The 12,350-nt window shown below is 35.0% G+C and overlaps 1 protein-coding gene across 1 annotated transcript; it reads left to right on the top strand.

The window, feature by feature from the left end:
* The first annotated feature begins 296 nt into the window (after window positions 1-296).
* Window positions 297-11,201, top strand: LOC137402319 (uncharacterized). The gene is made up of 6 exons (XM_068088817.1): window positions 297-363; window positions 3,648-3,717; window positions 6,576-6,726; window positions 7,706-7,814; window positions 10,311-10,372; window positions 11,007-11,201. Exons 1-6 carry the CDS (start codon window positions 297-299, stop codon window positions 11,199-11,201), a joined length of 654 nt encoding a protein of 217 aa, XP_067944918.1.
* Window positions 11,202-12,350: the final 1,149 nt, after the last annotated feature.

Genomic DNA, 12,350 nt, shown 5'->3' with positions numbered 1-12,350 from the left:
CCCATCTTTGGAATCTTCTCAGAAATCATCATTATCGGCTGCTGCCTTGATCAACCCTTTGCTCCCATCAGATGTATTCATCGGGATGATGATGTCATTTTTGTGAAGCATGTGTTAATTCAGTAAGTGCAACGTTAGTCTCAAAACGCTGAAGCTCTATGCAAGAAACAGAATGTTCAAGTTTCTTAAACTGGTTAATGACTAACTTGATTCCTGTGTGGTGTTTTATAGTAGAAGCTGCAGTAAGATGTTTGGGTAATGTTCAGCCTGTCAATACATACATGATCTCTTGAGAGATGGACATGCATTTCATAGCTGAATCCGCAAGAGCCATGGTTTTCAGAAGAGTCATGAACATGTCAGGTATAATACTTTCAACAAGCGCAACATCAATGTTATACCTGTGAGAATCCAGTGGCCTCTAGCACAACATTTCTCTTTGTATGATCTGTGCAGCTTGTGTGACGATTTAACTTTCATTGTTTGAATTGTTGAGCAAAACAACAATGATTCGTCCACCTTGAAGAAAACTTTACATGAATCTATGTAGGGTGAGGCCATGAGGTCTTCATATCTTTTTTCAAAGAAGCGTATGATGTTGAAAAGCCTCTTATCACTTTCTAAACTTTGAACGTATTGAACAAACATCTTTTGCATCCATGATCCAACCACTTTGTAGCCTATTTTTAAACTGACGGTAAGTCATGTCGATTTCATCCAGAGCATAATCTTTTTTTGTGGTTTTGAAGTCTCGGGTAACTGTAGAACGTTTGAGAAAACTGCTGTAGCAGTTCTTGTGGTACTTCACTTCTGCAGCAACCAAATCAACATCTTTGATTCTGTCACTGATCAAGCGGTCTAATGAAGACTGTAAACAATCATTGTTAGTAACTGCTGCCTTTTGAGTGAAAGAGTTGTACAATGAGCATTTAGATTTTGTGCTTATTTGACAAAAGACACAAAGTTTATTATCAAATGTCAGCTCTTAAAATCTTCTGGTTTTCTTGATTGGTGAATAGCTAGAACATTCCCCATCATTTTCACCTTGTTGTTCTTTTTGGTGCTTGTAACAAGATGCATAGCATCTCTTGTGATGCCGTAACTTATGACATACACTGACTGGTATCTGAAAGAAGTTGAAAATGCTAAATGCCAAGGTAAAATACTACGGCATAGATTGAAACATCAATGATTGTATAGACAAAATGTAGTTAAAACCATTCTAACCAAACCCTTCTCAAAATGCCCCTACATTTCAAGCTCCTGGGCAGGGTTCAAGTAGGTTTTTATCAGAAATATTGGAACCAACAGCAACCCGATCAGGTATAAGCAAATTCTATGCACTTGATATACTATGCTACTTTCACATAATCAAATTGACTAGCTTAACACACTTTTTCTGTTTCATCTGATGTCAAGAGAGCTCCTAATGTACTGAATTGTTTACGTTTCACAAGACACTCACCAGTTTGTTTTGCTAGCACAGTGCACACTTTGCACAATTGAAATGGCATGCATGGTTGTTGGCCTAGAAGTCAACGCACATAAATGGGAATATAAAACGAATAATGAAACGGCTTATGAATCATGAGCTAATAATACAAACTTTTCTCTGTCATTACAATATCATTCACTGCTACCTCACTTGTGGTGATATTTAATGCTAAATTGTTGTATTACTATATTGAAACGCACAGTGTACATCACGTTGTCTATTATGTTGAAACAAGAACGTGTACTGTAAAATATTCATATATCCTGCGCTACAACTCTCATCTGTGAGCATATAAGAAAGAAATTTACTATTCTTGTGTACTTCTTTTCACTCTATCTGCTACAAAATGGCTGCCAAGGTTAAACAAAGGTCGATGTGATCTTTGGGCAAATGAAAAAACAACTCCTGCTAGTGTGAAACATTGAAAATACGCAATCAAACAATTTTTAAATCATTAGAGAGGTTACGAACTCGGAGTTGTTTTCACCGGATCCGGGTTGCTAACTCGTGTATAACACGTAACTCATAACAGGGTTAAATTTAATTGGCCGCTACAAGTATGTGTTCATGGCAACCGGAATGACCTTGACTGAGCAAATCGACACAAATTGATGTGTTGATGCATTCCCGGAAACGTGTTTGAACTCGTTAAAACAGGTACGAAAAACGCGCCAAGTAACGAGTCCCGAGTTGCAACACGTAACCCGTGATAACACACACGATCCGGTTTTGTTTTGCAGCCTCTCTATTGAACAACAAAGGGGAACGGGAAAAGTGCAGTCTCGCATAAGTAGATCATCATGCGACTACAAGACGTGTTTGTTTTATAATTATATGGATAGGAGGCAGTTATTTTATTCTTTTAGTTTTTGTATTTTATCAATAAAATAGCTAAAATGCCATTTCATAATACAAGTTTCATAAACTGATATAGATATGGATGTTAAATGCACCAGATAGCACAAAAACATAAATAATACATAGATACATGATGAATATTATTTTACACTTGTTTTTGCTTATATAAATATTCAGTGTATTGCATTGCACACCAAAATGCTGGTAAGCCCACTTTTCAATATTAATGACTCACATGCTTTAAGTTAACAACTTCTTATATTTCTCGTATTCAACAGTTGTGTAAAATTATATTGTGTAAACTACACATGAGGAATGAGAGCTGAAGACATATAAAGGTGCTATGAAAGTTTGAAGCGCATTAGTGTGATTGATGTGGTTGATTGCATGAAATAGGAATACAGGGTTGCCAGCTTTTTCATTGCCTAATTTATTACGCACCTTGTCAAGCAATGGGCCAGTCATCTCCTTGCGTGTAAATGGCTTATATCCTGGCCTGCATGTTTCCATCAAAGCTCTGTCCCGTGCTCAACTAATCGAAACCAGTTTGTCGCTTAGATCATTTTTGCCACAAGCTGATCAATTCCTTCCCTTTCAGTTTTGCTTTTTGGTTTTTTTGCGCATTATGCGCTCGTAGTCTAATTTTGAAGTTTGAGTCGATTGGACAACTAGTTCTAGAAATATCGCCAAAATACCGAGGACACTTCTAGCTGATCGAGAAATTAAAAATGGCTGCTGACAGAACAATAGTGTCTGGCACTCTGATTAATATTTTATTATATATTATATTATTAATATTTTAGCAAAGAAAAATTTAAACTAGACAAAGTTAGTAAGTTTCTTTTTCGCAACTTGAGCTGCGCACAAAAGCTATTTGTTTTTCTATTCATAACAAATATACAGGCTCTCTCAGACTTTGTGTACTACAATAATTGTTTTTGCAGCTTCCACAATGACCTCTGATCACCACAATGACCTCTGATCACCACAATGACCTCTGATCAGAACATCTTTGAAAGAGTGTGAAAAAAAAACTATTAGCTTTATTTGACTTTTGTATTTTTTATTATTTTCTATAAGTTGGAGCTTCAATATAACGTGTATATATAATATAATATATATTATATAATATATATATATATTCAGTTCAAAAGGAATTGTGCTATTCCAAGTGCTTTCACAGTCAATGGAAATTGGTAATACGGTCTAGGAACAAATATATACAAAAATAGGTTTTAAAGTGTTATTGTTAAATTAGAGTGTTGGTTATGCAAATATTGTTTGTCTTCTTTAGAGTCGTCTCCTCATGTGTTCAATCAAGGATTTCATAAGGTCCCATTCGTCTTTCAAGTGCAGGCTGACAGGTGAGAATGTAATTCAACTTACTGTAAAGTCCCTATTTGGTTGCCATGGTGCTGTATTTTGCAACCTTTTTCCTAGGGTGGCGCTGTATTAGAGGTAATGTTTAAGTGGTGGTGCTTTATTTTTGATCAAATTATCAGAATTTTGGAAAAATAAATTTAATCCTTTTACAGGCGAAGCGATGGTAATGTCGCCTATATTTTGAACTTCCCTTTGGGCAGAGAGGCATTAGTGCCATCAGCCTCCAAATTTTTGCTATATACCATTCTTCATACATGTCAAAAAATTAGACTGAGTTAAACAAGGAACTACTTTGAGTAAAGCATTAGACAAGTTATTAATTATTTTGATGGTGTCGCTTTCAAAGTTGTAAGGCAAGAAACCGTAAAACTTTGGAGTTGGAAAACAGACTTCAATACGGCATAACAATGACTGTTATTACGTCATACAGTGTTTCTGAAGAGTATTTTCAGAGTCAATCAAATATTTTTAACTCTTTATGTCGGGTTGTGAACCACATTATGAACCATTCTGAAAACAACGGATCAGATTTAAACCCTAGTGACTTCGAATCAGAATGTAGTTCTGATGATTGTGACAATAGATCTTCTCAGGTACACCATTCTTAAAACCACGATAACCTCTTCAGCAGCAACTAAATAACATTATTATGTTTGTGGACACTTTTTACTAATCGCTTTCTATTAGGGGTTCGTAACGATCAAAGATTGTCAAAGTGGCAGTGTAACAGGGTGACATCCAATTAAAGAAAGTAGGAGACATTTTGCCTCGACTTACCAAATATATCTCATAAGTACATTTAGAAATTAATTTTAATTATATAAATGACCTACTCTGTTTCAATCCTCTACAAAACTCGGGTGTAATATTTGTGTAAATTATAAATACATGTACGTTTACTGGTTAATACCTCTAGCAGATACATGTACAAAGTACATGTAAATTTGTTCATTTTTGTCTATTGAGCCGTTTGATTCCTGTAGGTATGAATTAAAGCACGCCTTACTCAGTTTTTTTGCCAAGAAAAGTCAATAAATGACAAGTGTTTTGTTTCCATTCATCATGTAACTTTGAGTTGTCTTATATCACAGACTGAGAAAACTTTAGTTTCTAGTAATTTAAGTTCTGTGTTATATATTTGATGACAGCTTTTCAGCTTATGCCGATGTAAATAAATCTTTCTACTTGCAACTTTAAAAACATTTATTCTGACCAAAACCAAACCAAGACCACAAAACAACATCCACTTCTTCTGACTGCCATCCACCAACTGCCTGTAGTCTTTCCTTAGCCTTGTCTAGGCAAACAATGCCAGAAATAAACAAACAAAATGTTCATAGCTTTCATTTTTTTTATTTCTCAGTTTTTTCATTTTTTGTTGTGTACTTTATTTTATATGCAGCAATATGATTCTAATGTGTTTTTGTTACAGGTTTTAACCATTGCATGTATTTATAATTAATACAAATGCTAGCGGCATGTCTCGCATTGCAGAGGTCTTAAAAAATCAGCTTATAATGTAGTTGCCCACAACTTGCTATTAGCCTGGCACATTGCCAATGGCTAATTTAAGTAAGATAGTTATCTACAGCACTTACTAATGCATATACAGTCACATTGCGCTCTAACGGAGAACGGTAGCATACTTTCACCTACTTAGCCACATTTATCATCCAAATAATTCATCAATTTCGTGTGTAGTTAAATTGGTAAGGCTGGTGAGTGAGAAGTTCAAAGATCAAATCTACTGCAATACGGACTCTTTAATTCAAGATTGTAATAGGTATAACTGAACAGCAGGCCCGTATTCCCTGGGGCGGCTGGCCGGCTGAGCCGCCCCAACTTTTTAGGAATTTTTGGCGGCTAAGTACAGTCAAACTAGGATAACTCGCCCTCGGATAAAATTTTATCATGAACACTTGGTTAACTCGAACAGATTTGTTTGGTCCGTTCCCACACAATGATAAATTGCTTTAGATAACTCGAACTCAACAGCATTAACTCGAACAGTTATTTGCCCAACGGCTACAGGAACCGTTTTTTTATCGCTTGTCAAACCGTTTTTTTATTGCTTATGTTTGTCAAAGAGACAAAATAAGCAATAAAAAAACGGTTTGACAAGCGATAAAAAAACGGTTCCTGTAGCCGTTGGGCAAATAACTGTTCGAGTTATGTTTGTCAAAGAGACAAACATAAACTTTTAATAGTTATTGGGTGTCATTATTATCATCAAAATATTCTTGCTAATGACTTTTATAAAGGTTTGCAAAAGGTCAAGTTTTACAAAACATCCGCTTGGTAATTGCCCCACGAAAGCGTAAAAACCTTAGGGTGAACTTAAAATAAAATCGGCAAAATTGATCTTTGTTGAAACGCTCAAAAGAAAAAGATGTATTTTTTCTGAGCGTTTCAACTGCAGTCAAATTTAGCCTATTTTAATCTGAAAACCTCCTGGCAGTCATATTTCCTAAAACAAACAAATCTCAAATAATAGAAAAAATGTTTATACTTTCCGATAAAATTTTTTAAAACTTTACATGAGATGCTTGGTTGAGGCCCTACATAAAAGAAACTGTTGAGGGGGTCTGACACGGCCCCTCCAAACCCCCAAATGCTCATAACTTGTCGCCTAACATTAGCCGCCCCAACTTGCTTAGCCGCCCCAACTTGCAACCAGGGAATACAGGCCTGCTGAACAGGACTAATCACAAACCAATTCACAGATGGACAGACACAGATTTATATGTTTATATGATTTATATATGCGTATAGATTACTAGTTTCTTGCTAAATGTGTTTCCTCAGTATGTTTGAGATTTATACATTCTCTTCCTGTCAGGCACCTGCCTTCTAGCTACGCTGGGCAATGTGGTCGTGACACCTACTCGCTGAGTGCCAAAATGGACCGGTTTGGAGTCATCTTTGATGACAAATCCTCTCTCGTTATTAAAGTTTCAAACCCACCCCCACTGATCATGGCCCTACATAGGGTAGGTGACAATGTTAGCAGATGCTAATAACTAGTAGTTGCATGTGAGTTTCTGATTTAGCCTCTATAAAAGTTACCATAGCCAAAGTTAATCATTGAACAATTGGCGATTTCAGTGAGGTTTACGTATGTGACATAGAATTAAGGCTTACGTTTGAAGCACAGAATTGAGGCTTATGTATGATACATAGTATTAAGGCTTGCATAAGTTACATAGAATTGAGGCTTCCTTATGAGGCATAGAATTGAAGCTTACATATGAGGCATAGACTTGAGACTTATGTACGAGGCATAGAATTGAGGCTTTCGTATGAGGCATAGATTTGAGGCCTATGTATGAGACATATAATTGAGGCTGGCATATGAGGCATAGAATTGAGGCTTACGTATGAGGCATAAACTTGAAGCTTACATATGAGGCATAGAATAGAGGCTTACATATGAGGTATAGATTTGAGGCTTAAGTATGAGACATAGAATTGAGGCTTACGTATGAGGCATAAATTTGAGGCTTGCGTATGAAGCATAGGATTGAGGCTTATGTATGATACATAGAATTAAGGCTTGCATAAGTTACATAGAATTGAGGCTTCCTTATGAGGCATAGAATTGAGGCTTACATATGAGGCATAGAATTGAGGCTGACGTATGAGACATAGAACTGAGGCTTACGTATGAGACATATAATTGAGGCTTACGTATGAGGCATAGAATTTAGGCTCACGTATGAGGCATAGAACAAATTTCAGAACAACTAACTAACACCATGGCTTATCAAGGACACCATTTGATTTGTCTCCTTTGATATGCTATGTCCAAGGAAACATATCTTATTTTTTTGTTATCTTTAGGAGGAATACAAAAACCTTGTTCCATAAAACTCTTGATACTTTTGTGTTAACCAGAGTATCGAATCGGTTTACTTGTTGATCTATCTTTTATTCATACCAAACAAGTCACTTCCTTTTGACCTATTTTAGCACTCCGTCATTGCGGAAAATTCACATACTGATTGCTGCCTCTGTTGTATTTCTGGTCCTGTCATAGTGACAGCCAAATTCAACAAGTCTGGACTTCCGATCGGATCAGGTCTGCAGATTTTTGTCATATTACCTCGCTCGCCTACTGAATGGGTACCATCTGAAGTTGTCAGACCTGCCCCCATTAGACTCCACTAAGATTATGGGTAGTCCAACGTAGCTGATATCTAATTTTATATCAAGTGTAGCTAATAACCTCTAGCCTCCAATTAACACTTGGTGAATAATTATAGGAGTTGCTTTCCCTATCTGTTGTGAGGGAGGATAGTTCTAAATAGAATGCTTTGAAATGAAAATTGTTAATATTTTTTCTTCAACTTCAAAAAACCTAGTTGCAGTTCGTCTGTTATTTAGTATATGTAGACTCACTATAAAGGCTGGAGGAACTTTTAAATGTGCAGTTGAATGAATTTCATTTCAAATTAAATACATTTTTTGTGAGCATAAATGTTTCTGTAGTGTTACCGGTATTCTTTTTCTTTGATTGTTTTGGACCCAAACATAGCATACCAGGAAGAGGCTGTATAAATCCATAAACTATGAAAGCAAATAACAATGACATAATGAAAAGGGAAGATAATCCAGTAAGCACTTGATTACAGACAGTTCAGGTACATCTTTCCTTCTCCAATGCATTTATACATGTAACTATGCAAGTACAGTGACCTATGAATGCAGCTATCATCATGTTTTTGTTTGTAAAACTAACAGCGTACCAAAGCTGAGTACTATATTTGGTCAATGCCTAAAACTAAAATATGATTGGTCAAGCGAGCTGTCCCTCGATATCCTTCACCAATATAATTATAGATATGGTATTATGAAGGTCAGACAACTCCTTCATTTCAACGGTCTACATACTGTTTATGTCGAAGAGTTACCAAAACATTATTAAACATACAATAATGGATCCAGCAAGACCTGAACAAAATATAAAAACTCGAGCTTGTTTGTATTTTTGTGACCTGAATTTTTGAATAAACACGAGTTTTCTGCACAAAGACTTTTTTATTACACGGGCAGCGTCAGGCATTCATCTAGTCAGTTATATGTATAGCTTATTTAGAGTGATCTAAAATTGGTGTTGTTTTTCTTGGAATTAAAACTCAAAAATTCCTAACAGAACATATTGGAAAAACCAGTTAATTAGTCATATGTGCTTTGCTTAAAAACATTGAATATTGAGTAGATTTGGGCAGGTATAATTGTGTCTGTGTGCATTGATTTTGGATATTTGTGTTTTAATACGTTATATTGGCTTTTAATAAGTATGATCAAATTTTTATTGAAGTTCGTTTTTTGCTAGTATTAATATATTATTGTGCCTAATCAATCATGTTTAATAGTGCAACGTGTATATTTATATGATACATACATGTATTACATACACACATTATAGATAATATACATTATATATATTATACATATAATACTCTGGTAGTATATCATCTACCTGCAGTATGTTTACTCTGTACTACTTTATCAATAGTACTCTAGTGGTATATCATCTACCTGTAGTATGGTTACTTTGTACTACATTATCGATAGTACTCTAGTAGTATATCATCTACCTGTAGTATTGTTACTCAGTACTACTTTATAAATAGTACTCTAGTGGTATATCATCTACATGTAGTATTGTTACTATGTACTACTTTATCAATAGTACTCTAGTAGTATGTCATCTACCTTTAGTATTGTTACTCTGTACTACTTTATCGATAGTACTCTAGTAGTATATCATCTACCTGTAGTATTGTTACTATGTACTACTTTACCAATAGTACTCTGGTAGTATATTATCTACATGTAGTATTGTTACTCTGTACTACTTTGTCGGTAGTACTCTAGTAGTATATCATTTACCTGTAGTATTGTTACTCTGTACTACTTTATCGATAGTACTCTAGTAGTATATCATCTACCTGTAGTATTGTTACTATGTACTACTTTACCAATAGTACTCTAGTAGTATATCATCTACATGTAGTATTGTTACTCTGTACTACTTTATCGATAGTACTCTAGTAGTATGTCATCTACCTGTAGTATTGTTACTATGTACTACTTTACCAATAGTACTCTAGTAATATATCATCTACTTGTAGTATTGTTACTCTGTACTACTTTATCAATAGTACTCTAGTGGTATATTATCCACATGTAGTATTGTTACTCCGTAATATTTTATCAATAGTACTCTAGTAGTATATATTCTACCTGTAGTACTATTACTATGTACTACTTTATCATTATTATTCTAGTAGTATATCATCTACCTGTAGCATTGTTACTTTGTACTACTTATCGAAAGACGACTAAATGATAAAAGCATTACAAAGCTATTTTACAAAAATTTTGATCATAAGCTTTGGAGTAAAACGTTTGAATTTTTAGCTGTCAAACAAATCATTTATCTTGAGAGAATTCGTCCTTGAGCAGGAGGTAGTTTCGTGGTTATAAGAAGGAGAAAGGAGTTTGTTGAAACTATCCATGATTCTCTTGTGACTGATCTACCCTAACTATTGAATCATAATCTTTTTAGATGAAACTCTCAAAGTTAGCTTATCTGTGATCAACATGAAAAGGAAGGCGATTACTCCCAAGGTGTGCATCATAGAAATAACAAAGTTTATAGCGGTATTTAGTTCTTAAACTTGCACAAAGGTAATAGCTGTAGCAAAGCCAGGTCAGCCAATCATGCCAAACACTCAGCATAACAGGAGTTCATACGTGATTGGACCAATCCCTCCGACTGTTTGTGGAAACATCAAATCAACTCGAAACATTTTCGTCTCGTATGCGGTATTGGTGAGTTTCAATTGTGTATTGCTGTTTGTTGGCTGTTGCCATAGAGATTTCTATACTGTCACCACGCCGATTAAATCATAGTTATTCTGTACTGGCTTATCAATAGTACTCTATTAGTATATCATCTACCTGTAGTATTGTTACTCTGTACTACTTTATCAATAGTACAATAGTAGTATATCATCTACCTGTAGTATTGTTACTCTGTACTACTTTGTAAATAGTACTTTAGTAGTATATCATCTGGCTGCAGTATTGTTACTCCGTACCAATTTGTCAATAGTATTCTAGTAGTATATAACATAAGCATATACTAGTAGTATATCCCGCAATAGGTTTCATATTTTAGGCATATTTATAATAACAATATAAGTTTAACAGTATCTATATCTGCTAACTTCAAACTGGAACATTCACAGTTATGATCTAGGTGACGATGAAAGGCTCAAGATTTAAGATGCGGTATCCGATTTTCCTTGGAGAGGATAAAACTGCATATCCTAAACACCAGTTCCGTGGTTTGTCTTCAAAGCCCGGAGATGATCCCGATGCACCCCCGATGGATCATGGCAGCGCTAAGTATGCCCCATCTCAGCCAGGACAACCTGATGCCAAGAAGTATTAACTATGACGGTTCTGCATACGATTTTTTGATGTCCAACTTCTCATAACGAAAGCAGTCAAAATTATAACATTTTTAATAATCTAGCTTTTGTTCTACATCTTCGCTTCCGTTATTGCACATTCTTTTGTGTAGTAAGTTTTCTATCATTACATTCCTGGCTACTATTGTGTTGTGTTATTACTTATAACTACAGACTATGACGGTTATCAACACTCTATTCGTAATCTTTTACTTTTTACATGCTCACCATTATAATATTTCATCGAGTGTTTATTCATATACTACTTTTAGTTTTATTGCAGTTCTATTAAATTTATCGATTTGTACATTTTAATAAATTATCTGTGTTGATATGTTGGCAGTCTGACATTATGATAAATTGTCATGCGTAATAAGTATGTATACAAGTTTACTCAAAAATAATTTAAGTAACATAGTGGTAGCATAAAAACGATTAATGCGCCATGCAATTTTGGCGACAGATAGACACGCCTCTGTGTTTTAGTAAAAATTCATGTGATTGGTTGGTAAGCCCTGATTTTTAATTATATATGACATCATTTAAAAATTTAGACAGTTTAGGAGTTCATTTAAGATTAAGGTTTGTAACATTGTTCATTTGTGTAATCCCTTGAAGGTCTAGCATGTAAGCTACTGCAAGCAGAGCTGTGTGTGTTTTAAGAACATTGTTGCTAAAATTGGCGCCGTAATCTTGGCTGGACACGTCTACGACCATTAGCTAGGAAGCCTGTACGGCCATGCTGGTTGCAGAACAAAATTCATGCCATTCCCGTCACAACCAATTTCCTTTTGGGGAATTGAATCTAAACTTGTGGTTTGCAACAGGTTCAAGGTGTTCAGGTCATATATTCTAGATAATTAGGTCACTGTAGTCCTCTGTACACCACACATGCAATAGTCTATGCTACAGGTGACTAATTTGGAGCAGCACTCAATTAATAGAACTCATATTATGATATATAACTAGTAGATAAATATTATTCATAGAATCAATGTGAAAACCTCTAAAAATAATAACCAAGAGTTTACTAGGAAACACTGTACTTTGCCTTCTCTGCTGAGTATTACAGCTCAAATTAACATCCAATTAAAATTTACAATTTTACAATCAACAACATATTGAATAAA

Source organism: Watersipora subatra, chromosome 8, assembly GCF_963576615.1.
Source record: "Watersipora subatra chromosome 8, tzWatSuba1.1, whole genome shotgun sequence".
NCBI lineage: Eukaryota > Metazoa > Bryozoa > Gymnolaemata > Cheilostomatida > Watersiporidae > Watersipora > Watersipora subatra.
Note: the sequence above shows the minus strand (reverse complement) of the source record. Positions and strands in the feature narration are given on the sequence as shown.

What these genes read in the sequence shown, in the direction of transcription:
- LOC137402319 (XM_068088817.1), top strand. Translation starts at nt 297, where the DNA reads ATGGACATGCATTTCATAGCTGAATCCGCAAGAGCCATGGTTTTCAGA. An exon ending in AAGAGTCATGAACATGTCAG is followed by an intron (nt 364 to 3,647) that starts GTATAATACTTT and finishes TGTCTTCTTTAG; the next exon opens with AGTCGTCTCCTCATGTGTTC. An exon ending in TGGACTTCCGATCGGATCAG is followed by an intron (nt 7,815 to 10,310) that starts GTCTGCAGATTT and finishes TAATCTTTTTAG; the next exon opens with ATGAAACTCTCAAAGTTAGC.